Consider the following 26,258-nt stretch of genomic DNA (forward strand, 5'->3'; position numbering starts at 1 on the left):
CCCTGGGGGTGTCATTGTGGGTACCCAGGGCTGGCAGGGTGTCCCTGGGGGTGTCATTGTGGGTACCCAGGGCTGGCAGGGTGTCCCTGGGGGTGACATTGTGGGTACCCAGCCCTGGCAGGGTGTCCCTGGGGGTGTCATTGTGGGTACCCAGCCCTGGCAGGGTGTCCCTGGGGGTGTCATTGTGGGTACCCACGGCTGGCAGGGTGTCCCTGTGACCCTGGCCCTGGCAGGGTGTCCCTGAGGGTGTCATTGTGGGTACCCACGGCTGGCAGGGTGTCCCTGGGGGTGTCCCTGTGTCCCCCCAGCCCTGGCAGGGTGTCCCTGTGTCCCCCCAGCCCTGTCAGGGTGTCCCTGAGGGTGTCCCTGTGTCCCCCCCAGGAGCAGGAGTACAGCTGTGTGGTGAAGATGCCCTCAGCTGAGTTTGCCCGCATCTGCCGGGACCTGAGCCACATCGGGGACGCCGTGGTCATCTCCTGCGCCAAGGACGGCGTCAAGTTCTCGGCCAACGGCGAGCTGGGCAACGGCAACATCAAACTGTCCCAGACCAGCAACGTGGACAAGGAGGAGGAGGCTGTGAGTGGGGAGGCTCAGGGGTCAATTCCCTGCCCTGTGGGGGATCCTGGAATCAGGGAATAGCTGGGGGTGGAAACCTTTAGAGGTCACCCAGTCCAAGCCCTGCAGGGCCAGGGCCGTGTCTCCCTCTGGTTCCTGGAGTTCTCCAGTTCTCACCTTGCCCTGGGAGCTGCACTGAGCTTGCTGAGGTGGCCCAGGGCTCTGGGCTCCCTGCAGCTGCATTTCCCGAGCCTGCCCTGCTTCCCCAGGTCACAATCGAGATGAACGAGCCGGTCCAGCTGACCTTTGCCCTGAGGTACCTGAACTTCTTCACCAAAGCCACGCCGCTGTCCCCCACCGTCACACTCAGCATGTCTGCAGATGTCCCTCTGGGTGAGTTCCACAGCTCTGCCCCTGGAGAGCTGCAATTGAGGCTGGATTTTATGGAGAACCTTCTGAACATCCCTTTTTTTTTTTTTCCCATTCTCTTCCCCAGTTGTGGAGTACAAGATCGCTGACATGGGACACCTGAAGTACTACCTGGCCCCAAAGATCGAGGACCAGCAGGATGACTCTTAACTGGAGCAGGACTGGGGGGATCTGCTCCTGCCTGGAGAGGGCAATTCCAGAGCTTTGGAGCATCCTGGGAGCACTGTAGCTGTGTTTTGTAGATAATCCTTGTAAATATTTTTCAACTCGCTATTTTGCTATCCCTGGTATCATTGGAAATAGGAAACCTGAGTTTTTCTAGTCTGTTCCTCTACTCCCAATGATCTCTTGGATGCTGTCTGGAGGGGAATTTCTTACTCCTTTCAGCTGCTGTTGGAGAAGAGGGGCAATATTTAATGGGTCAAGATATTTCCTGGAGTTTCCCCTGTGGAGCTGTAGCTTGGGGTTGCTGTTTCATTATCCCACAAGTTCATTTGACCCTTACTTCATTTATTTTTGAAGCCGATATTCTGACTGAAACTTGGAAATAAAAAATACAATTCCGTGGAGTTTGTGGTGTTTAAATGGGGGTGGGTGAATGGAAGCTGTGCTGATGTGCCCTGATTCCCTTCTCAAGGCTCAGAGTTCCAGCTTTGGTGACTCAGAGGTGCCAGGCTGGATGTGGCACCTGGGGACAGGGCTGCTGGTGGCCCTGGCAGTTGGAACTCATGATGCTATAAAGGATTTTTCCATCCTCACCCATTACCCGGTTTTCAGTGTGTTTTTTTGGGAGGCTGGGGACTTCCCGCGGGTCGCTGAGATGAGGATCTGTCCCCGGTGGGTGACACAGGATGGCAGCAGGTGGCAGTGCTCCCCAAGCTGGGAGCTGTCTCGTGTGTCTCCCCATTTCTCCTCCGCCCTCCTCGCTTTGCTGCTTTCCTTAAGGAAAACAGGGCACGGAAGATGTTTCACCCTAGAGTTTTTTACCGACCCCAGGGCTGGGTGCCGTAAATAACCCGGCTGCTGTTTCCAGCGGCAGCAGCCGGAGCGGGGCTGGCCCAGCCCGGCCGTGACCTGGAAGGGAAGCGGCGTCACCGGGATCAACTTCCCGGGGCCGGGATGGGGCGGGCCGGCGGCAGGTACCGGGCGGAGGGGCTGCCTTCCGATGGCTTTGGGTGGCTTTGGGAGCGGTGCCAGGCTGGGACCCCCCATTCTTGCTGTCCCTGCTGTCTCCGGCTGTCCCCCCGCTGTCCCCACTTGTCCCCCGCTGTCCCCGCTTGTCCCCGGTTGTTCCCCGGTTATCCACTCTGTCCCCGCTGTCCCCTTGTCCCCCGCTGTCCCCTCTGTCCCCGCTTGTCCCCCGCTGTCCCCGGTTGTTCCCCGGTTGTCCACTGTGTCCCCGCTTGTCCCCCACTGTCCCCGGTTGTTCCCCTCTGTCCCCGCTTGTCCCTGGTTGTTCCCCCGCTGTCCCCTTGTCCCCCGTTTGTCCCTGCTTGTCCCCCACTGTCCCCCGCTGTCCCCTCTGTCCTCGCTTGTCCCCGGTTGTCCCCCACTGTCCCCTTGTCCCCCACTGTCCCCCCGCTGTCCCCTTGTCCCACTCTGAGTCACTCTCGCTGTCTCCCTGACACCTCCGTTCCATTCCAGTTTCTCAGTGGTTTGGGTTGGGTTTTTTTTGGTTTGGTTTGGTTTGGTTTTCCTTTTCCCAAAATTGCTCTCTTACAAAACCTCCTGGTGGTTGAAAAGCTGCTTTGTTTCGCTCTGCTTTGGGTTTATTTGCTGGTTCAGAAACAGCCAGAGCTTGGCAGGAGGAGCCCTGGCTCACACCTGGGCCCTGCCCTGGAATTTCCATCTGCTTTGGAGCTTCTGCCTTGATTCCAAACATCGTTGCAGCTGTATCCATTTTATATTTTAGGCTTCAAATGAAATGCTTAGATCCTCTGTTGGAAAAGTTTTAATTTCTGAGGAGGAACAGCGTGGGTGGCACAGCCTTGGCACGGGAGTTTCTCCCCAGAACCTTTGTTTCTGTGTCTCTCACACTCCCACCACGCCGTTTTCGCTTTGTTTCCAGGCTGTAGCTGATGCCCAGGCCCCCCTGGAATGATGCCATCCAGGACCAATCTCTCTGCTGGGATTCCCAGTAGCAAAGTCAAATATTCCAAGCTCTCCAGCACCGATGATGGATACATTGATCTGCAGGTAAAAAGCTGGAAAAGCACAAGGATGGGCAGCCACAGCTTGGCTGTGCCTCTCGTGGAGCAGCAATTCAGAGAGGGACAAAGCTGGGTGGGAGCCAAACCCTCAGCCCTTCCCCTCTGGGAAGCCCAAAGAGCCTTCCTGGGAACAAGACTGGGAGTAAAGTCTGGCTCAGCAGGGTTTCCATGGGCAGAATTCCTCAGCTCTGTGTCACCTGTGCCAGCTGGGGGGGTCACACCTGTGCTGCAGAGGGAGGGGAGCTGTGCTGAGTTCAGCTCTTCAACATTGGGGTTTTTTTCCCATCCAGTTCAAGAAGAGCCCACCCAAAATCCCCTACAAGGCCATTGCCCTGGCTGTGGTGCTCTTCATGATCGGGACCTTCCTCATCATCATCGGAGCCCTGCTGCTGGCAGGGTACATCAGCAAAGGGGTGAGTGGCACTGGTCCTGCACTGTCCTCAGAGCTGCCCTGGGGCCTCACTGGGGCACAGGAAACAGCCTCAGGTTGCTCAAGTTGGAGGTTTTAATTCAAAATGAGGAAGGGTTTGTGGTGGAAAGGGTGGCACAGCTGCAGGGTGGAGTCCCCACTGCTGGCAGTGCTCAGAACACGAGGGTTGGAGGTGACCCTGGGGGTGCTGCTGGGTCATGGTTGGATTTGATGGCCTTGAAGGTGTTTTCCAGCCTCAAGGATGCTGTGATCCTGTTCAGAACCTCAGAGCCACAGGAAGGGAGCAGAGAATTGATCCCCACCAGGCCCTGGCGGTGCTGGCAGCCCCCTTTCCCTGGGATCCCGTGGCTGGAGCAGGCTCAGAGCTGGGCTGGGCATCTCCAGGGAGGGCTGAGTGTCCCTGGGGAGGTCACATCCCTGTCCTGGAGAGATCTCAGCTCCTGCAGCTCTTGCAGGGACAGGGAGGAGCTGCCAGACCCTGTGTGGGACACGGCAGCGCTTCCCCCTCTGCCTGTGACTGATCCATGGGAAGAGATCTGCTCCTGCAGTTCTGGGTGTTCCCAGCTCCCTGTGACTGATCCATGGAAAGGGGAATTGGCTCCTGCAGTTCTGGGTGTTCATCCCCTGCTCCCTGTGACTGATCCATGGGAAGGGAATTGGCTCCTGCAGTTCTGGGTGTTGCTCTCCCTGTGCTGGGGGCTCAGGGTGGCTCAGCAGCTCTGCCTTATCTCTGGCAGCAGCAGCAGCCTCTGGGCTCTATCAGCAGCGCTCCAGGCACAGATCTCTGGGCCACACTCGCAGCTCCCAGCCCTGGCTGCACGTCCAGGGGGTCCCTGCTGCAGGACGAGGTCCCTGGAGGGCTTTCTGCAGATGCCAGGACGGGACCAAAGGCTCAGCCTGACAACACCTGAGATATTTCTGATGGAAAACAGATTTTTATTTCTTGCCAAGCCTTGGGGATGGTTTGGCTTCAAATACCTTACAGATCACCTCATTCCAAGCCTGGGGCAGTTTCCCCTGGAGCAGGCAGGGTGCGGGAGGCAGGAGGGGATGTCACTGTCCTGGGCTGTCTGTCCCTGCAGGAGACCGACCGAGCCATCCCCGTGCTGATCATCGGCATCCTCGTGTTCCTGCCGGGCTTTTACCACCTGAGAATCGCCTACTACGCCTCCAAGGGCTACCGGGGCTACTCCTACGACGACATCCCCGACTTTGATGACTGAGCCGTTAATTAATCCCGCTCTAATTAGGCTGGTAGTTCCCCTGGATGCGTGTCCCTGGCGCTGCTCCCTGGGCTTGAGGTGTTGCAGCTTTTCCAGTTTGGGGGGTGGGAGCTCCAGCCTGGGATTGACCAAAAGGAATTGCAAAGAACTTGGGGTTTATGGTATTTATTCCTCTCGGGGTTGCATAATTCCACTCGCTGGGAAGTTCTTCCTGGGCGAGGCAATCCTTGCAATTTTCCAAAAATATCTAGATGAGCTGGTTTCAGCAGCAGATATTTGGTTTTTTTCTGTGTTTTCTAGAGTTTGTTTTAGCTTTCCATGAGATTTTGGTTATTGTTGGGTTACCTTTGCAGACAGACCACAGTTAAATTCTCTTTTTTGCTTCCAAACTGCTGGTCCTGAGCCTGCCTGGAGTAAATAAAGTCTGGTGAGAGGTGGAAAGTTGCAGGAAGTGATTTCCACACAGTGCACTCGCTCCACAGCTCCCTGCCAGCCTGAGCAAGCTCATTTCCTCACAAACACATCCTTCCCAAGCCAGCTTTCCCCCTGCCACCGTTGCTTTTGGCAGAATCCACGTATCCTTCACAAGGACTGCTGCTGGAGCTTGCTTATTTAAACAAATGGATGTTTAAACTGGGAGAAAGAAGGGTTGGAACCCAGACTCAAGTGTCTAAACACCAAAAAATCTTGGGCTGGCTTTTGAATTCGAAACCAAACCCTAATGTGGGGTTTGGTTTTGAATTCCAGCTGTCTTTAGGAGTCCTTTTGTCCTTGTGTAGATATTTTGCTGTGCACACCTGCCCAGGCCAGTGAAGAGAAGTTGTCTGTGTAGTTTGTGCTAACAAACCCCCTCTGGATGGCTTTGCCAGCTTTGCTGATGTGTCATTCAGGGTAAAAAGAGTGGATGGCTGCACTTGGGTGAGGTAAAACCAGGCTCTGCTGAGCTGGAGAACGAGCAGCCATGCAAGTGGGTGCATTTAACATGAATAAAGTTCTATATTCTCTGTATAAGTTTGTCTTTCCCACCTTCACAGGTGTCTGAGAGCACTAAAAACTCTGCTGGGCTTTGGCTGCTCCATCCAGGGGCTGCTGGGGTGAGGGAGGGAGGCAGCAGCACTGGCAGTCTGCACAAAGCACTCCACAATTGTCACCTGAGCCCCAGCTGGGCCGAACATTCCAGAAGGAGGGGCAGGAGTGACAGTGCAGAGCAGGCCCATGGAAGTGTCCACAGGGCTGGACAAACACCTTGCATTCTACCATACTCCTAGAATACCTTTTTCCCTCCTTTTTCCCTCCTTTTTTCCTCCTTTTTCTTCCTTTTTCCCTCCTTTTTCCTCCTTTTTTCCTCCTTTTTTCTCATTTTTCCTCCTTTTTCCCTCCTTTCTTCCCTCCTTTTTCCCTCCTTTTTCCCTCCTTTTTTCCTCCTTTTTCTTCCTTTTTCCCTCCTTTTTCCTCCTTTTTTCCTCCTTTTTTCTCATTTTTCCTCCTTTTTCCCTCCTTTCTTCCCTCCTTTTTCCCTCCTTTTTCCCTTCTTTTCCCCTCCTTTTTCCCTCCTTTTTCCCTCCTTTTTTCTTCCTTTTTTCCTCCTTTTTTCCTCCTTTTTCCTCTTTTTTTCCTCCTTTTTTCTTCCTTTTTCCCTCCTTTTTCCTCCTTTTTCCCTCCTTTTTCCCCTCCTCCTCCCTCCTTTCTTCCTCCTTTCTTTCTCCTTTTTCCCTCCTTTTTTCCTCCTTTTTCCCTCCTTTTTCCCTCCTTTTTCCCTCCTCCAGATCCAACCCAAACCCTGGGTTTGATCCATCTCCTCCCTCGCTCATCTCGGTGCGAATCCCGCTCCGAGGAAGGGTTTGGCTGAATTCAGGATGTCCCTCTCCACCTCTGGAGGCACAGGGGACATGATCTGGACAGGGGAGCAGGGCCGGTGCTGCTGGCAGCAGCTGGAACGTGTCACAGCGGCTGCTGACGTCAAAACGTGAATCAGCCTCTCTTAGGGGACAAGAAACCGGGTTTATTTGGGTTTGGGTGATGGGGAGAGGAAGTGGAAGTGGAAAAAGCAAAGAGGGAGGGAGAAGATGAAGAAAGCTGAAAAGGAGGGGTCACCTAAGGGGGATAAATAAGAAACTGGACTTGGATGATCCTTGTGGGTTCCTTCCAGCTTCTGCCCCTGTGGTTCTAAGAACACCCTGGAGGAAAGGAATTCATGAATTTACTTTTCTTTGACAGAAGCAAAGGCCTCAGGCAGCAGAGTGGATAAATAAGCAGGGCTGTGTGAGGGATGGCCAAAAGAAAAAGTCCTCTCCACAAGGGTTTTTTATATCTAACTGGGGAAAAAAAGGAACACTTCTAGGAAAGAAAAATGAGACTGTGACCACTGGAAATACATGGATCCAGAGGACTTCATTCTTCAAGAGAGCTGGCTTTGTTCTGAGGGGGAGCCAAGGATCATGGGGGGAAAACTCAATTGTGGATGAGCAATTTTTGTTTCCAGTTGTCTGAATTGACTGCTTTGCTGCTCTGGGCTCAGGCAGACTGTGGTCTGTGCTGGTTCAGGACTTGTCACCCTGAGGCCTTTCCTTCCCTGCTTTCCCCTGTCCAGGAAGGCATTAAAAAACTGCTTTTAATGGGAAGTAAGGCAATTACTGGGAGCTCTGTTCTGTGGCCTGCATGGACAGAGCTTTCTCCTGATAAGAATCAGGAAGTGGCATTTCCTTCCTCCACACTTGGGCTGGATCCTGAGCCGTGCTCTTGTCCTCATTCCTGGGGCAGCACAAAGGGAACACACGAGATTCACGTGGAGCTTTTCCAGCTCTGCAGTTCCAGAGAGGAACAAAACTCTGATGAATCTCCTTTGAGAGGATTTTCAGCTCCTGTGAAACACCGAAGCAAAAATTCTGTGGAGGAACCATCCTGGGGTGTTAAAGCAAAGGGCAGCAAATCCACTAGTCACCACTAATTAATTTTGTTTTGAAATATTTACTTGGGCTGAAGTACTAGCTGCTCTTAAATCTTTAAAGGATTAGCTGCCTGCTACTCTTTGGTGCCTGCAACCATTTATTTAAGCTGTTGCTGCAAATCATGCTGTTAACCTGTCATGAGAGGTTTTAACCTTCCTTCTCTTGTCGGTGGGAAATGCCTGCTGCAGGTGGCCCTGCTGATGGGACAGAAATTAAACACCCAGGCAGGTCCTCTGGGCTCTTTCCCCATCTTCTCCAAGGAGGGACAAGACAGAAACTGAATGCAGTGATAATTTCCTCCTTCAGGGTGTTGTAAAGCCTGAGGAGGGGCTGTGGGGAGTTTAGGGAAGCTGATGATGCAGGAGCATCAGTTTCTGAGCTAAAGCCACGTGTGGCAGAGGAAATGCTCTGGATCTAGAACGAATCCTCAAAGAAAACAGAGCTCACCTCATCAGGGATTACTTCTTACTCTCAGGCATGTGTTCAGTGTAAAACAGAAAGATCTCAGGTCCTTAAACCTACGAATACTAATTAGCACCACCATATAATTTTCTAGCAGTTTCCATTAATGTGTCATTAGAAGAAGTCTGCCAGCTCCTATAATCCTCCTTTTTCTTGGCTTTCAACACTAGCAGTCCATATCACAGCATGACCTCCTCCCTGCTATTTTGGGTGGTTCTTTTGCAGATGAATGCCTTATTTTCTCTGTATTTGATACTGCAGGTCAAGTGAATCCTCTCTGCCTTTTATTGCACCAGAACAGAGGCAGGATTGTAACAGGGCCAGTGCAAATGTGTGCCTAAAAATAAACCAGTGGATGGTCTCCAGCTTCAAACACAAAAAGAGTATTTGTAGAGGTCTCTCTTTGTTGCATGACCGCGTTTCAGATCACTGAGGAGACACTTCAAAGTTCAGCTCACAAGCAGCTCGTGGTTTAATGAAACAAAGGCAGCTCTTTGACTTGGATCCGTGGTCAGCTGCCACCCTGAACCCTTGGAGCTGGCAGGGGCTGACTCTGGAGTGGATCATCCCTGGGGCAGGGATGCTGTCCTGGGCTGCTGCCTCCCACCCTGGCCATGGGGCTGGGGCTGCAGGGGGACAGGCAGAGCCACAGCCCTGCTCCCACCTCTGCTGGAAACAATCCAACCCTGAGGAGGGGCCAGAGCTTGCAGAACGCTTCAGTGACACCGCTTGGCACCAATTAAGAGCAGCAGAGAGGTGGCACTTCAGGCAGGGAAGGGTTAACCAACTACAGGGCAATTTTCGGGGAAGAAGTCGGAGTTCATTGTTGCAGGTTTCTGTGGATTTCTTTTTGTGCTTTCATCTCTGATTCTTGGTTCTTGGTAAAAGGGGTTGCTAGTCCTTCCTCTTTCTGTTTTCACTTGGCCTTTGGGGCTTTCAGGGCACGGCCCGTGCCCTCACCTGTGAGCAGGAGCACTCAGAGGGAGAGCTGTGCTGGCAGGGAGTTATAAATAGAGATCCTGGCCAGCCCTGTGGCATCTGTGCTTCTAGAATTGCCCACCCTACGCTCCCGTGACGAGCCTTGCTCCAGCTGCCAGGGAAAGGAGGAACTGCAGGGTGTCTCCAGAGCCAGTCCCAGAGCTGGAGCTGCCTCTGGGGCTCTTTTTGGGCCCAGTTCTCCCTCTGCCTGCAGGAGTTCTGCTTCTCCCACGAGTGAGCGACCACCCTGCTGGATTTGGGCAGCTCAGCAGCTGCTCGTGGTACCTGAGCACCTCTTGTTTATTATTTTGCCTTCTGGCCCTTGCTGGAGGAGCGTGGTGTGTCTGTGCCACTCCTGCTGTTGCTGTGTGCTCACACGAGGGGTTAAATGAGTCCCAGGGGAAGGGTGACCCTAGCCCATCCTTCCTCTCTGAGGGTGTTCCTGGGGAATGACTTGCAAGTGGTTTAAAGCAGGGGCTGTGTCTCTGCTCTCACTTCTCTGCTGAGGGATGAGTAAGCAGCCAGCAGGAGCTGCTGCCTGTGCTGTGCAGAGTGAAGGACCTTCACTTCAACTCCCAGTGCAGCTGGCTTAAGAAAACTTCTTTTATTCTCTGCTATCAAACTCCTCTAACAGCCTTCAAAATGGTTTTGTGCACCATGTCAAGCTCATGTTGGAATTTAGCTGAAGTGGGAATGAGCTGCTCTGGTCCTGCTGATCCACATCTGCTGCTCTTTATTCCCAGAGCTTTGAACAGCCACACGTGAACGTGGCACAAGGTGACAAACCCCAGCTTGTCTCCACGGTGGAGACCATCCCTGCAGGGTCTTCCCAGGATCTGAGGGCTCTCAGCTCCTTCCAGGAGCTGTGCTTTTGGGAAGCAGCCTGGGGATGAACTCGGAGAGGTGACTCAGCCCATCTCCTGTCAAACACAGGCTTTGCTCCTGACTCAGCAAGTGAAATCTCATTTCTTTGGTACAGCCCTGAGGTACCAGACAGAACAGGAAGCAAATTGCCTTCTCCTGCAGAGCACAGGCTGTCCAGCTGAGTTATGTCACCAGCAGCACTCTGGAGCACTCTCCCTGTCCCGTAATCCTTGGGATAAATATCCTGTGCTCGAGTGTGGCTTGAGCAATGCTACAGGGAAGAGGGAGCTGAGCTGTTTGTACTCTCCTGGCTCCCACTTACAAAACATTTTGCAAACCCAAACTGAAGGAAGTTCTGTCCAAAAGCTGCTGGAGGGGAAACCATCATGAGAGGAGCAGCAGAATTCTGCAGATCTCCACTCCTGCTCACCTATTGATGTATTCATTAAATGAACTCACACCACAGCAGCGTGGGTTGCTGGCTGGAGCTTCTGTAATTTGAGTACTTGGCCCGAGATCCTCGGACCAAAAGCTCTCTTTGCTACAGAGAGCACTTTGCACTAATTAAACCTGGTAAAAATTCATCCTGCATCCATTTTGCAGATGACAAACCGAGGGGTTGAGCTCAGCTGGCAGAGCCCATCTCGGTTCTGAGAAAGAAACACATTTTTTCTGACTCAATTTCCACCTGGCCCTGGGGGGAACAGCAAGCCATGGGTGTCCCCATGATAATGATAAATTCCTGTGGGTTGGGGAGTTTCCCACCAGTGTAGGTGGCATTTTAACCAAGGGCTGCTCACATTTGCTTTCCTCACCTCACAGAGTGAATCCCAGCTCTGCCCAGCTCCTCCCCTCAGTTACCATTCCATATTCCAGAGGAGAAGCTAAAAAAACCCCTTTTTTTGGCTTATTTGGGGGAGTTTCCACTCACCTCCTAGACCTTTGAAAATAGCAGGGGTTTCATTTTGATTTTGTCTAATCAGATATTCCTGTTATCCAAATACAGGAGTGCTGGGTTCTTCTTAAGTGCTGGACTTAATTGCTGGAGTTCCACTCTGGAATCTGTGGAATTCACACAGAATGTTATTAATCTAATGCAAGGCAGGCTATTTTTTTTTATTTTTTTATTTATTTTTTTTTTATGTTATAAAAACTAAACTCAAAACATGCCAAGAAAACAAGATTGGAAAGGAGCTATGGATCCCAGACCCAAACCAATGACAGGACCATGGGATGGTTTGGGTTTATTGCAAGGTCCATCTCATTCCACTCCCCTGGCAAGGGTGAGGATGCCATTCACTAGATACCATCCCTGGATGTGAACTTTTGATTTGATCTTTTGGACATCTTGTCCTCAGATCAACGATTCACATCCCAGCTGAGACAACACTTGGATTTAAAATGGAAATTTTGAGTAAGAGACGCCAGCCAAAAACATTTCAGCGTTGAAATTGATGCCAGTAACGTCCCTGCTACATCTGAGGAAAACCCTGACCTGCAGTCCTGTCCTTCCTGTGTTTGATCCACACAGAACCTTGAAGAAACAACCCAGATAAAGCTGGGGAATATCCTCATTAAAACTTCCTTGCACTGTTTTGTGCTAGGTTGCAGCAACACCTCACCTGCTCAGGTAAGCTGCTGAGTGAGCTTTGAGGAGCTCAGGTGATCCAGACAGAGGAGAAAACAAATAGAATTGTGTCTCCTTTTGGATCTCAGAGGTCTGCACACCAAATGATTGATGACTGCTAATTTCTCCTGCTGCTTTGTCATGAAGGACATCCCATGGCTCCAGCTCTTCCAGCTCTTTTATCGACCTGTGAATCATTCAGGCAGGGAAGGACTGAATGTTTAGATAAATACCTCAGGGTTCTTCACTACATTTTAATAATGCAAATGATATATGCCAATAATCCCGGTAAAATTGTTTCTGCTTCTATAGCAGGACAGTGTGATGGCACAAAATGGGCTCTGACTTCCTGAACAAGGGAAATGCCAGGGAATTTTCTCAAATTTTGCAGCATGGAAGGGAATTTGTCCATTTAAGAGGAAAAAGGACTGAAAAAGGCTTTACTGGGTTTGAGCCCGTGGTTCTAGTGGGGGGTCTGGCTGTGTCAGTCAATTTTTAGAGCACTAAATCCACCTTTATCATCCTTCCCCAGCTTGTCCTTGAGATTATCACGACCCTGAGGTCTTTATCTGTTACATTTCAATCTGACTGATGTGTTTTCTCTCTCTGTGTTACCTCTATTTCCCTCTGCCACCTTTCACCTGGGAAAATTGTAATGCTCAAAAATAAAATAAAAGAATAAAATAAACAGAGCTGTGTCTGTGTCCCTGAACACAGGAAGGCCTTGCAGGGACACTGAGCACGTGTGATCCTGCACAAACTCCTGTCAACAGCCAAACTGCTGCAGCCTCCATCAATCTGACATTACAAAAATGTCCCTCCTGCCACGGCCCCACGCTCCTCCACCCTGAAAAATAAAGGCTTTTAACGTTTAAGAGCTGCACTGAAGTCTGTGTCTGCACTTGGCATGAGGCCAGCTATTGAATAATGCCAAGGATCAATATCCATAATCAAACCTTGTGCCTTAGCCCTGCCCTGTATCGTTCTCCATTGGAAAACCTTTTACAAGCTTAACCAGGAGAGTATCACAGTGAACGTGGAAAAAAAAATATGCCTGAGGATAATCACAAATGTTCCAGAGGCCTCGTAGGGTCTCTGGTCTTAAAGTAAGCTGCTGGGTTTTAATGGGATTGATGAAACCCTCTTGATGGGGGAGCTGGAGGGAAGGGGCAGGACAGCTGGTGAACAAACACCTCGCCAACATTGCTGCACAAACAGTAACGTTTGAGCCAAGGAGACAAAAGATCAACAGAGAATTGCAGGTGAAACAGGGTGCAATTAGTGCCAGTGGTCTGGGGAGATCTTTCCCATCGACTTGGGGCTGCACTTTAATTAAATAACAGCAGGGCTGGGGAAGAAAGCCCGGCATGGGTCAATATCTCCTCAAGGACAGGCAGCACAAGGAGAAAGGGCAGGAATCAGCTGCAGGGGCTCGGTCCTGGCTGCCCAGAACAGCCCTGAGCGAGGGAAGGAGCCACGAGCTGATGTGTCTGAGAACTGCACGTTCTGGAAAGGGCAGGACACAAATTAGAGCGAGTTAACGTTGTCAGAAGCCATTAGGGATGTCAGATGTTGCCGAGAGGGACGTGAGAGAGGCAGCGTCCAGCGCTGGGTACCGGAGCTGCAGACGTCAGCGGTGCCTGAAAACACCCAGCTCTGCAGGCTGGGGGAGCAGGGGGGTGGATTTGTCACGTTTGCGTCACATTTGTCCTGGTCCCCACCGAAAAACTGGAAATCTCAGAAAAATTGTTTTTTCTGACAAGAGTTGTGGACGTGGTGGGGGTGTCATCTTTTGGGGGACTCAGCCTCCTCTGGTACAACAGGGGAGGTTTAGGTTGGCCATCAGGAGGAATTTCCTCACAGAAGGGATGATTTGGCATTGGAATGGGCTGCCCAAGGAGGTGGTGGAGTTACTGACCTCGGAACACTTAAGGAATGTCGATGTGGCACTCCGGTCTGCTTGCGATGGTGGTGATTTGGCACAGGCTGGGCTTGACTTCAGAGGTGTTTTCCCACCTCAATGATTCTGTGATTCTTTTGTTCCTTCCTAAACTCACTCTCCTATTGTAAAAGCTGCTTGGGGACCTCATCAATATCCATCAATATCTGCAGGGAGGTGTCAGGAATGGAGCAGGCTCTGCTCCCTGGGGCCCAGCAATGAGACAAGAGGCAATGGCAGAAACTAATGCCTGCAAAGTTCCACCCCAACACGAGGAAGAACATTTCTGTGTGGGTGACCAAGCACTAGAACCAGAAAAACAGATTAACACAATTTCCTGAGTTGGAAGGGACCCATCTGAAGCACTGATCCCAGCCTGGTACAGGGCATGCCAGCAATATTCTGCCACTCCTGAAGCTCTGCCATCCCTGAGGCCGTGCCCATTCCCTGGGGAGCCTGTTCAGTGTTTCATTGCCCAGAGAGGCTGCAGAGTGTCCGTCACCGGGAATATTCCAAACCCCTCTGGGCACAATCCTGTGCCATGTGCTCTGGGATGCCCTGGCTGCACCAGATGCCCCACTGCGATCCCTTCAGCCTGCCCCATGCCGTGACTCTGCCACTTGTGTCTTTCGTGCACAAACCGCTAACACGTCCCTGCAGCCGGAGGCTTCTCCCTCAGGGAGCACGAGGCCGCTTTCCCCACCGAGCTCCGGGGCCGCCATGGCGGCCGGGCCCTGAGGGAGCGGAGCCGGGGCCGCGCCATCTTTTAGAGGCGGAGCGGGACCCGTCCCGCCCCATGCTCTGCCTGCCGGGGCCGCCCGGCCCCGCCGCACTCGCCGCGGAGACCGAGGGGAGCGGAGCCGCAGCCCCCAGCGCCATTGCCGCCCTCAGCCCGCCATGGCAGGTGAGCCCGTGCTCCCCGTCCTGCTCCCGCCGCCGCCCGCCCTGAGGGAGCAGCCCCGCCGCGCCTCCCCGCCGCGCTCTCCCCTCAGCCTTCTCCCTTCAGCCTTCTCCCCTCAGCCTTCTCCCCCCTCGGTTCTCACCGCTCAGCCTCCCGCTCGCTGTCACCTCCGTGCCGGCCCCTCACAGCCGCGGCTCGCCCCTCACAGCCGCGGGCCGGAGGGTCGCGGCTCCCCGCAGCCTCCACCATGTTAGCCGGCCGCGGTTCACCTTGGCCGCGCGGCTCCCGCGCCGTCCGCACCTCTCCGCTCCTCCTCTCCCTTTTATTTCTCATTTGGGGGTTAAATAAACCCTTCCCTGTGCTCCGCGCTGGCGTTTTCTGGCTCGGCATGGTCTGCAGGGGCTGGGGAAGGGGCTCGGGGGGATGCCCGGGGTGGCACCTGAGGCAGGGTCACCTGCCCGGCGAGCAGCCCCGGCCGGCCATCGAGCCCTGAGGGTGGGGTCTTCCCTCGGTGCTGCTGAGGTCATTATTTTTATTTATTATTTTTAAATACAGTTATATTTTTCCTTTAATCTGAAACAAAATGGGTGGCAGAGCCATAAGCTTGCAGATGGGATGGAGAAATGCAGGTTAATTCTTCCCTGGTCCTGAAGGGGTGGCCTCGCTCTTCCCTGATCCCGTTCTCGTGATACGCTTTAAAGCTATTTCCCCCCCAACCCCTTTTAAAATTATTTATTTGCCTTATTTTTTTTTTTTTCCAGTGCACATCGAGGCAGTAAATATTTCAATTTTATGGTTTTAACTTGCTAGCTCCGTTCGATATCGTGTGTGGTTTTCTTTTGTTTTAAGGTACATTTTGGGTAAAAAGAAGTGATGTAGGTAGCACAGAAAAATGCCCGAACAAAGCTTGTTGCAAGCCTATTAGATTCCCCAGAATAAGGCCTAACCACTATTATATACTCCTGTTATTAGTGACTTTTGCCTTTTTTTCCTAAAAGCTGGGAATGAGGCTTTACAGTTTTATTCCCATCCCTTCATTTTGGAGCCGTCGTTGTCATTTTGTTGGCAGGGAAGAGCAGCCCTTGAGGCAGTTTTGGGGCTCTCCTGGCCAGGTGAGTGCAGGCAGGGCTGACCCCAAAGGCAGCACAGAACCGGTGCAGGATTCTGGCAGAGAAGGGAAATCTCCTGAGGTGTTTTAAAACAAGGTAAAGATCTGGCCTGTTAATTTTTTCTGCCTTGTCATTTCCCACATGCAGCTGACTCTTGGTGTGAGTTCAGTGTTAGGTATCATCCCTGTTGCTGATGAGCTTTATTTTTCAATAAAAACACCAAATGCTCTGTATCCACAAGGAGCTTAATATAATATATCTCAATATTATATATAATAATATAATACCTCACTGCAGCATAGTACTGCCAGGATTGAGCAGGCTTTAAATTACCTAGTTCAAGCTTAAAAGAAGGAGCTGGTTTTGGTATGTTTTTCCTGGCAGGTGGAGTTTGATGCAGGCTGTAAAAAGAAGTGGAGAAGCAGAACAAATGCTGAAGGGCTGCACAGTGCCAGAGCCAGGCTGACTTGCACACCTTGGTCTGCCAGGTGATTTCAGTGTAGATAAAGGATTATTGCAACAAGTAGCTCTGGTTAGCAAACTGGAAAATAATCCTTGAGATATGTAGAACAATTGGATTAGCTGATGAGCTCTTGCACCCCTGCTCATAGCTCCCAGTCACGATCCAGATAGCTTGAAATGAGAGCAGTGTTAACATGGAGATGCACTGAAACAAATTCAACCTTGGGCTAGCAAGGAGGTTAAACAAGCCCTGAGATTTTTATCATGGATTTAAACAAGCCTTTGGCTTAGTCAGGATGTGGAGACCACTTGAAAATGTCTTGTCAGAGCCCTGGGGACAAGAAGAGGTGGTGCTGGGGTTCTCGGGGGTGGGTTGTGCTCCTGCTGTGCCTTAACAGGAATTCGAATGGTTTAAGATCTCAGCCCAGTTGTAAGCCCTGCCCTGAGCCAGGCTCAGCTTTGCTGAACTCTCTGGAAGCACAGCAGATGGAAGGAGCAGGATGAGGAATCAGGTTCTCAGAGCTCAGGCCTGTTGCTCCTTCAGCATTTTCAGCATGGAAACAAATGGGAAGGAAAAGCAGCTTCTCAAGCAGCGGTGGGAGGATCTGGGCTGCAGGGTGGTGGGTGTTTCCTTGGGTGACAGCAGCAATTTTAAGCAGCTGCCATCCTTCATCCCCCCCAGAAGGATGCCAGGGGTCAGCCCACCAAAACCTTGTGTTTCTGTGGCAGCCACATCTTCTCAGGGTATTTCTGTTCTCTTTGCACTCCCTGAGCCCAGGCAGACCTGAGTGTACCTCCCTAAGTCCATATTGGTCTGTGGGTGTAATTAAACCTTGCTAATATGAGAATTTCTGTCTTGAGATGTCAGCTACCAAGGAGCTGAATTCCAGTGGAGAAAGAGAAATCATTTCTCTGTTGGTTTATTATTTGGTTGGAGACTTCTTCAGGGGAAGCTTGAGATAATGAACAGTGTTTGAGGCTTGGCTGTTTCCTAACAGAAAACTTTGACTGTGGTTTTCCCCCCACATTTGTTTAGAAGAACCTCAAAAAAAATGTACAAAATGCTGAATTTGTATGCAATTCCTATTTCAAATGTCTTTAAAATTAAACCTAGTTTTTTATCTTTGATTCTGTCAGTATGTTTGGGGGTTTATTTCTTCCTGGTGTAGCCAAATCTGCCAATTTCCTCAGCACTGGAGTGTCCCGAGGGGCCGTGACTTGGCTTTGTTGTGGTGTGGAAGTTGATTGGAGACCATTGAAAGGAAAATGGGTGAAACTCCAGGCATTGTCGGTATGGATTCCTCCCTCACAGGGAAATATTTCTTCCTGAGAAGGTCTTGTTCTGCTGTAGCTGCTCCTGTCAATGTCTTTGTGTGAGCCACCTAAGAAATCTCAAGCCCCAGAAGTTTCTGGAGGGCCATTTCTTCAATAGATTTATTTTGCTTTCAAACACTTCTTTATGTGTTTATCCTTACAGGAGAAAATGCAGATGGCTGCACACAACCCTTCTACTTCCATTGGAGCTGATGGTTTATATGTTGCTGCAAAATCTATTTATATCAAGTGTTATTTATGAAGCCTCAGTGGTCATGACATGGCCTGACAACAGTTACCGTGGGGTTGTTTTTTTTTGCTTAAAAGCTTCAGGAAGACAATATTGACAGTCAGGATGAGTAAGAGTTGAGCATCCTGATGTAGTGAAGGCAGGAGTAAAATAAATCATTAGAAATGAAAGTTCTTGCTGTGTTCTCCAGCCTTCCTGGGGGTGAAGTGTGTTCAGACACAGCCAGCTTCGTGGGGTGCACCGAGTATTTCTGTCACTACTTGGGAGCACATTTGCTTTATGGGCAAAGAGCTGTCTCTGGACAGGGTTTCTTTGATGGCAGGAAAGGAATCTGGTGATATTTGGCTGTTTACAGGTTGTGGGGAGGCAATGTTTGCTGTCTGGATGTTTTTCTGTTGGAGATGAATCTACGTGGGGATTTCTTGCCATGGTAATTTGGCCCAGAAAGGAGCAGAGCTACTTCCTTGGAAAGGCAGTTGTGGTGTTGAGACATCGCTGGCACTTGGTGGGGACAGAGAGGAGGAGGAGGAGGGAGAACTGAACTCGTAGCTCAGAAATCTCCTGTTGGAATTTCATCCCTTCCACTCACACGAATCTCGGCCGTGTCCAGTGCCAAACCCCGGGAGCGCGTGTGGCACCGGGCACGCGGCGAGCCCAGCGCGCCTCTCCGGAGCATCCAGGAGCTCTGCTTGGATTTTGTGCTCCCCAATGTTGTTGTCGGCCTCTCCTGGGAGCTGGGACTCTTCCCTTGGCTCTCCAGTGGCCCCGGGGCAGGGCTGGTTTTGGGAAGGATGAATTGGCCACGAGGCCGTGCCCAGGGACACCAAAACTCAGGTTTGGGTGTCTCCCTCCTGTGTTGTGGGAATGGATTGAAATGCTCTGTCTTCCCATCTCACAGCTCCGTTTGATTGTTTGCTGAGGAGTGGCTGGGCTCGAGGTAACTGTAAAACCAGTATTTTAATGAGTTTATAATGAGAAATTCAATGATCTGAACCTCCCTGGGTCTCAGTTGTGAGAGCAGAAGATGCAAGTGCTGGTTAAGGAAGGGACCGAGGCAGGGAATGCACTTAACATCCAAGTGTCTGCCCTTACTTATTTCATTTTAATATTACTTTCAATTAGCAGCTTCAAGAGAGAATAAACTTCATCCTGTTTCGCTGAAAGGGAATTTCCAGGCTTCCTTCTCAACCCTTTCTGGCAACCAGAATATTTTATTCTTTCCCCCAAACCTACGTTACTAAGCATTAATAATCAATGTGTATTTCTACCCAGGCACCTTGGGGGGATGGCATGGCTGGATTTTAGCTGAGTATTTTGGAGACTGAAACATCTCTGTCCTCTGAACCAGGAATGTTTTGATCTTGGACTTGCGTCAGCAAAGTGCCTGAGAAAACAAGCTTTGTCTGATAGTTGTATTTTTAGGAGCAGAGGAGCCCAGTTGTTGTGGTGGAGGAGCCGAATTATCCCACAGTACCTGGGAGAATCTGAATTTTCCAAGCTCTGCCTGCTCTGAAAACAACAGCTGACCTGGTTTCTGTGTGCCCTTCCCTATAAAAGGGACTGCTTGAATTTGTCACCCACTTTATGTTCACTTTGGAGTAAAACTGCTTGGAGAATGGGCCTCAAATGAGTACGGTGGTGAAGGAGGGATTGACTCACCATTTCTTGGTTTTGGCTGTTTGGAAATGTGAGTCACCAAACTGATTTTGAATTCGATTTTGATTGGCTCCATGTCCCCCAGTTTGTTGTGTGAATTTATATTTAAATTGAACTGTTGCAGGGCTCGTGCCATTCCAGCAGTTGGCTGAAGCATTTGGGGAATGCAGGGTAGTGGGAAAATAAATGAAAAGCAATTTCAGGGTGGGGGCTCATGCACTGACATTCCTGGGAATTAACCTCGGGTGTGAGCTTGGAGCAGTTTGGGCTCTCAATGGAGCAACACATTTTAATTGGCTTTACTCCTGTTTTGCATGGCCGTGAAATAGCAGCCCAGGGCAATAATGTGGATTTTAGTGGTTTGCTGGCTGTTACCCACTTGTGAGATTGTAAAAGTTAACAGAACAAAGTGCAGCTTTAATAGGAAGGCGCCTTAAACTCTAATGCACTTGGCTGTTTATGTGCTGGGCTGGTTAATGTGGATTTCTCCTATGGATCTGCTGCTGGCAATGGCAAGGAAATGCTGGAAGTGTTTCACCACCAAACCCAGCTGATTTTCTAGCCCAGAAGCCACCATCTGAAGGGTTTCCTATTATTTATTATTTATTATTCCTATAATATTTCCTATTATTATTTACCTGGAGTGTCTTGGGTTTCATCTGGAAGCTCAGCTCAGGTGTGTTGTGCTTTTGAAGGCGATTGTGTGTAAATGTTTTTAGCAGCATTCAAGGTCATGGAGAGGATCTCATCAGATGGACACGTGACTCCATGTCGTGACTTTCACTTTTTATTTAGGAGCTTGGAAGGGAAATAACATTTAAAAAAAAGTTAGCAACCTTTTCTTTAATGTGCTGATGGAAATGGAGCTGTCTCAGAGCTCATGGCCGTTAGTGGACTCTGCTGTGGGAGGGTTTGAATTTTTATGGAGTCTGTGAATCCATGTGACAGGAAAAAACTAATTTTGCTCTGTTTATTACTTGTCCTTTGTGTGGAGAATCCTGTGTCCAAACCCTCACCATACACAAGCAAAGGAAACACATCCTTGTTTTTGCAGGCTCTAAAGCACCAGCTCTTCACAGGTTACAGCAGCTTTTTATCCCCTTTTTTCATTTTTTTGGTGCAGAATTAATTGTTTCTGTAGGGTAACTAAGTCTTCCTGGTGCAAGCAGCATTTGCTTTGTTGTATTTTAACAGATTGGGGTTTTTGATGAAAGCTGCCAGATCATGATTTCCTGAGTGTTTTGTTGTATTAAGACCAAACCTGAGGAGTAATTTGGATTGAGACTGACGAGGAAGAAATTGGAGCTGCAGATCCCTGTTCATAGGCTCAGAGTGCAGGAAATAATTGCTGTATTCTCATACTGTTCTGTGTCCTTTCATCTCTGGGAACAATAACAATTACCAGTAATTTGCTGATATTGGATGTATTTGCATGGGTGCCATTTAATTTTGTGTGTGGAATTTTGGGAGGTTGTGCTGAGCAGAGTCATTATTACCAATACAATTTCACAGGGCTCTGGTCTGGTTTATTCAGCCTGTTGGACACTTATTATTTGTAATTACTTCAGCTCACTGATAGATGCTTTTAAAGCTAAAAAAAGGATGGATGAGGGAGAGGATTTGGGGTTTTTTTAATACCCAAGTGTTGGGAGTTTGTTGTAGTCCTGGCAGATGTTTTCCTTGTCCATCTGTCCTGTTGGCAAATACCAGGAAAGGCAAAGGATGGAAGGCTGAGCTCCTTTGGAGTGGTGATAAAAACACGATGTGAAAACCCCTCCTGCAGCAGAGGAAGAGCTGCTGGTGCTGTAAACATCCTCTGCTAATGAGCTGCTCTGCTTTGGAGGGGATCAAACACAGCTAATGCTTTTCATGGAGATGCCTAATCAGGCACAATAGAACCAAGCAAAGCTGTCAATTAAAACTTCTATTAAATTTCTCTTTATAAACGAGCCCGAACCCAGGGCGCTGTCTGAGCTCCCCTCCTTGGCTCTTGGGGTTTGGTGAAGATTTTGTCATCAGTATTTGCCTGCTTTTGGAGCTCACTCAGGTACCCTCCATCTGCATTGGGCTTTTCTCTAATTATTCAAAGGGCAAAATGTCTGCTGAAGTGCTGTTCCTTCAAATAGCAGCAGCTCAGAAGTCTTGCATTTATCTGATGCCAATTAAGTAAGAATAATTGAGATTATTTTGTTAAAAGCACATCTGCCAAAGAGCCCTGAAGATGAAGCAAGCCATTAAGGCACAGTATTAAACCCACAGTATATTGGTTAAAAAAGGATTGGTTCACTGGCAGAAATCACAAGGATGTTTACTAAAGGTAAACTAGAGGTTGTTTTTACTAAATTCTGCCAAAGTACTTTTTAAAAAAGTCTTCCCAAAACCAAGGTTTTCTTCAATAACCTATAATTGGTTAAAATATTGTTGTAAGTAGTGTGAAGTGTGAAAATATTATAATTCTTTGTGCTTTTCCTGCTCAGCCAGTTGGGTGTTAAACCAGCTGTTCCATTTCTGTCCCTTCGCTTGGAGAAGCCACTTAACCTCCTTTACCAGTTCTGTTGCTCACAGGGATATTTAATTCATTAATATCTATTTAATGCATTCTTAATTACCTGCTTACACAGGGAGGAAAATCTTCAAAGCTGCAGCACTGAGTGCCTGAATCCCCCCCATCTCTGGTGATGTGTGGGACACAGGGGTGAGGTGGTTCATATAAATGCATAAATGCATAAATAAATGCACATTTCTGGGGAGCTGCTTTCACCTGAGCCTGGAACAGGAGCGAGGGAGTCACCCAGCAAGTCTGGCTGAACACAGAAAACACTGCCAGGCTTGTTGTGAAATTAATAAATTAGTAATTGCTTGGCTTAACATGTGGGAATCAAACCCAGGGCTGCTTGCAGTTGTTTGGTGTGTGGGCAGGGAGTAAGGAGTGCTTGTTTGGCTTAAATATAATTAATGGCAATAACGATTTAATTTTTCCCCAGTGGCTGTGGGAAACAGAGCTGTGCTTGGTGATCAAAGCTCCTGGGGCAAACAGCTGGACACCAGTTATTGGTGGGAATATCAGCATCTATTATTATTAATATCAATATTAATATTAAATGTATTATATAATACAGCAAATAATGGTATCTGTTGTGGCTCTGTGACACCCAGGGATGCTCTGGGTGTCTCTGCTTTGTGCCAGCTCCAGCAGGAAGCTTCTCCTGCAGCTTTGGGTTTGGTTCCAGGTCAGGACCTGCAAACCCACAGACACTCAGAACCTGGAACATTTCCTCTCTAAGTGGTGTAAATTCACTGATTATTCCCAGGAAAGATTTTCAGGTAATCTCAAAGGAGCGAAAAGTCACTGAGCAAGAAGGGCATAACTCTCCCAACTGGATAATTAAAAAGAAAATTAAAAAGTGTGCTAAGTTGAGATTGACTTGTGGCCATGCTTTGAAGATTAAAAGGGCTTTTTTTCATTTGGGATGCAGGAGGTAGGGATTGGTGGGAGGAGGAATTGTGGCTGCCAGAGCAGTTGGGCTGCGAATTACTGAGCTGTGAACAAAGTTCCAGAATCACTGACCAAAACTTTGGGTTTTCTCTGCTCTTTTACCCCCCTGATTTTTAAAACAATTAGTCTTGCAGCTGGATTTTCAGCGTGGCTGCTCACTGTGTAATGCAGGGCGATTTTTAGGCATCCAAGCAAAAGACATATTGAATGAAAAACTAAACAAATGGTTTTGTGTAGGTCTTTAGAAAAGTAAAATAACAGCAGCTTCAGTTAAAGGGTGGGACATCCCATATTCTTTGCACATCCTGCTGGGTTTTTCTGTACAGGGAATTTAGCCTAACCTTTGGAAACCTATTAGTCACAAAAATAGGGAGAGAAAGCTGAAATAGGAGTGTGAAATACAGCTGGTAACTGGTGTGTGGAATTTGGGTTGGGAGGAACCTCCAAAGCCATCCTGTGGCACATCTCCCACGTTCCCAGGCTGCTGCAAGCCCTGGCCTGGGCAGGCAGGGGCAGGGATTCCGGGAATACAGAAATAAAGGTAATGATGTGTTCAGGCTAATCTGGGAATTTGCAAGGTAATGACGTGTTGAGGTTCATTACCTCTCACCCTGCTCTTTGCTTCTGTCTTTTCTTGGAAAAGAAAAGAGCTTTTGCCTTTATAATTACAGGAGCACCTGGAGCTCCAGGTACTCGTTAGTTTATGAGTTTATGACTTAGTTAATGAGCAGGGTGAATACAACAGGTCCCAAAAAGCACATTCCTTCTCCAGTATTTCTGTGCCTGTGCAGGGTAAGGCTTTGGCTTTGCCATTCTTTTGGTGTTCCAAAACAATGATTCCTTATTTCTTGGCCAGAAATCAGCCACAGGTATCCTTAAAGGCACTTCCACCTTTTTACACAGAACTCTGTGTCTGCTCTGATGTACATCTCACATCCTGGGTTCTTCTTACAGGTGTTTAAAAAGAGGCTGATTTAGGAAAAGTTCTAATGAACACCTTAATAATGCAGGCTGTAGATGAATTAGGGATTTAAGAGCAGAAATTGGCCAGAAAGCATTGCATTGTCCAGCTGGAAATGTGGGATTCAGTGGCCAGGGATGGCCCCAAGGTGTCCTTTTTCTAGGAGAGAGGGATTTGTGGGTTCAGCCAGGTCCTTTTTCTAGGAGAGAGGGATTTGTGGGTTCAGCCAGGTNGTCCTTTTTCTAGGAGAGAGGGATTTGTGGGTTCAGCCAGGTCCTTTTTCTAGGAGAGAGGGATTTGTGGGTTCAGCCAGGTACAAAGGGGGGCTCTCAGTAGGAGCAGGACTGGGCATCACTCCCTGAATTACCTGGGAAGTTTTTAGAGCAATTCCAGTAATTCTTGGTGTCTGTTTGAGTGGGAACAGCAGTAGATGTTTTCATATCACAGATCTTCTGCTAAGTGCTTTTTTTTCCAAAGAATTCATAATTCAATGAATTTATAAACATCACTCTAAGATCAAGCTTAATAGCTGAGGCTTTCTGCTGTTCCCAGTTGTGGGTGGAAGTGGATCTATTTATTGTGCATGTGTGTGATGCTATTTTCTGTGTTTGCTGTATTATGTTAAGTGTGTTCTGGAGGGGGGTGTTCATGGGATTAAATAAGCTGATGTAAAAGATCATATATTTGCTGTGCCTTTGGGAGGAAGAACACTTAAATTAGGAGATCACTACAGAAATGTAGTGAGGGGGCTCATTGAGCTGTCAGAAACCTCCTCCAGGTGACACAGGATGTTCTTGCAGGGAAGCTGTGCCTCCCCCTGAGCACTGCAGCTTCCTTTTGGGTGTCATTCTTGTTAAGGTTCAAAGGAGGGATTTGGTTTCCAGGTGTTTGCATTTTGTTTATTGCAATTGCAGATTTATTGTCATTTTGGTGATGGGACAGAACTGCTGTCCAGAATTCCTGTGCAGGGGGAATGGGGAATTTCAGAGAAGGGTTTTATCCTGCCCAAGTGCTGCAAAACTGCAGAGAATAAATATTCCAGCTCAGAATGTTGTCAGCAGTTTACCAATGTGTGTCCAGGAGCAAACAGAATTTGGCTGGAGCGCTCAGAAGTGTTGGTTCATCCTCAGACTGAACACTGAATATCTGAGAAAGCAGAAAATTGGATTTTCTCATAAAAATCAAAGTGAACTCCTCCTAGGAGTAACATTCCCAAGGAGTAGAAATGCTTCCACCAGTTTGCATTTCAGATGTTAATAAAAATGATGAGTGGCTGTGTCAGAGCATCACAACTGAAACAAGAGCGAGATAAATCCTGTGCTGTGATCCCCTCCCACAGCCACACACAGCCCTGAGCTCTTCATTCCCACCTGACTTCCAGGAACCTGAAGCTGCACTTTGAAATATTCCAGTGGAGTTACATTTGGAATTAGCATGGAGTGACAGCGATTGCAGTCCCTGCTCACCAACAACCCGACCTGGATCTGTCCTGCCATCAGTCCTGGCAGCTGGGATTGAAGGGGAGATACCCACATTAGCAGGTGGTTTGTTTGGATTGAGTGTAAATGCAGAGTAATCAGAAATAAATTGTTTGAATGTTGAAATTCTCAGCGATGATGAATTTTGGAGTGATTAGTTTTAATTACAAGGTAAATAGACAAGTCTTTGATTGCATACTTAAGAATTTTAATTGCATTGAACTCAATTATAATTTGAACTGTGATATTCAGGGCAAGAAATATTGGAGTCCCTGGCATTGTTTAATCCAGCCAACTATTAAAAAAAAGAGTTGGATTAAACAATAGTTGGACATTGGAGTAAAAAAGAAAATGGCTTACTTCTTTCAAAAGCTAAAGACTTCCTCTTGCTGTTGGTCCCTGTGAGCACATCAAAGTTCTTGAATTCAAATTCAAAGTCCTTGAATTTAAAACAATTTCCAGTTCATTCCTTAAAAGTGTTTGAGATCAGGGATCTCCAGCCAGGCTGGGTACAGCAGTTGGTGTTTTGTGGTCTTCAGGTTTTGGTGATGTTTGTGTTGAGGGCTCTAAGATTTCTTTAGGTTGAAATGAAGATATTTGTGTTTGTGAAAACAGTTGGAATTCAGAAGGAAGGAGGAAAGGAAAGGATGTAATAATTGGAAAAGGAGCAAACGGAGGGGGAAACTTTTCAACACCTCTTTGAGTCAGGTTTAAAGGCTGGAACATCCCGTGTGTTTGTGTGCACACAGACTCCACCAAGGGGTCAGTGGAGATCCCTGGATCCCTTCCATGGCTCTGAGTGAGGGATGAATAAGGAGCATTGCACGGGACAGGCGGCAGCTCCCAATTAACAGAGCACTGATCAGGCACCGGCCCTTTGATCAACACAGGACTGAGCACACACCGAGCCCTGAGCAGTGAATTCTGACTTGGGAGAGGGCTGGATGGATCCCTGGGGCTGGATGG

General features: G+C 48.9%; 2 protein-coding genes and 2 long non-coding RNA genes across 5 annotated transcripts in view; all 4 read left to right on the forward strand.

Moving 5' to 3' along the window:
* Window positions 1-1,553, forward strand: part of PCNA (proliferating cell nuclear antigen) — a 3,541-nt gene extending 1,988 nt beyond the window's left edge. Inside the window, exons 4-6 of the mRNA XM_015648932.2 lie at window positions 382-576; window positions 825-948; window positions 1,052-1,553. Of these exons, the coding sequence (XP_015504418.1) occupies window positions 382-576; window positions 825-948; window positions 1,052-1,134 (402 nt within the window). The 3' untranslated portion in view covers window positions 1,135-1,553. The remainder of the gene's footprint in view (window positions 1-381; window positions 577-824; window positions 949-1,051) is intronic.
* Window positions 1,554-1,943: 390 nt separating this feature from the next.
* TMEM230 (transmembrane protein 230) lies at window positions 1,944-5,855 on the forward strand. Its single transcript, XM_015648933.2, has 4 exons — window positions 1,944-2,123; window positions 3,053-3,180; window positions 3,485-3,607; window positions 4,707-5,855. The coding sequence occupies exons 2-4, from the start codon at window positions 3,082-3,084 to the stop codon at window positions 4,845-4,847; spliced, it is 363 nt and encodes a 120-aa protein (XP_015504419.1). The 5' UTR covers window positions 1,944-2,123; window positions 3,053-3,081; the 3' UTR covers window positions 4,848-5,855.
* Window positions 5,856-14,354: 8,499 nt separating this feature from the next.
* Window positions 14,355-17,871, forward strand: LOC117245419. Its single transcript, XR_004500102.1, has 2 exons — window positions 14,355-14,569; window positions 17,615-17,871. It is a non-coding gene; the product is annotated as an uncharacterized LOC117245419 (long non-coding RNA).
* A 1,523-nt stretch (window positions 17,872-19,394) lies between these two features.
* Window positions 19,395-24,340, forward strand: LOC117245418. 2 transcript variants are annotated; one of them, XR_004500100.1, is made up of 2 exons: window positions 19,395-24,044; window positions 24,088-24,340. It is a non-coding gene; the product is annotated as an uncharacterized LOC117245418 (long non-coding RNA). The 2 variants fall into 2 exon arrangements; XR_004500101.1 differs by having other exon boundaries at window positions 24,128-24,340.
* The last annotated feature ends 1,918 nt before the right edge of the window (window positions 24,341-26,258 follow it).

Source organism: Parus major, chromosome 22 (assembly GCF_001522545.3).
Source record: "Parus major isolate Abel chromosome 22, Parus_major1.1, whole genome shotgun sequence".
Taxonomy (NCBI): domain Eukaryota; kingdom Metazoa; phylum Chordata; class Aves; order Passeriformes; family Paridae; genus Parus; species Parus major.

What these genes read in the sequence shown, in the direction of transcription:
- TMEM230 (XM_015648933.2), top strand. Translation starts at nt 3,082, where the DNA reads ATGATGCCATCCAGGACCAATCTCTCTGCTGGGATTCCCAGTAGCAAA. An exon ending in ATGGATACATTGATCTGCAG is followed by an intron (nt 3,181 to 3,484) that starts GTAAAAAGCTGG and finishes TTTCCCATCCAG; the next exon opens with TTCAAGAAGAGCCCACCCAA. An exon ending in CAGGGTACATCAGCAAAGGG is followed by an intron (nt 3,608 to 4,706) that starts GTGAGTGGCACT and finishes CTGTCCCTGCAG; the next exon opens with GAGACCGACCGAGCCATCCC.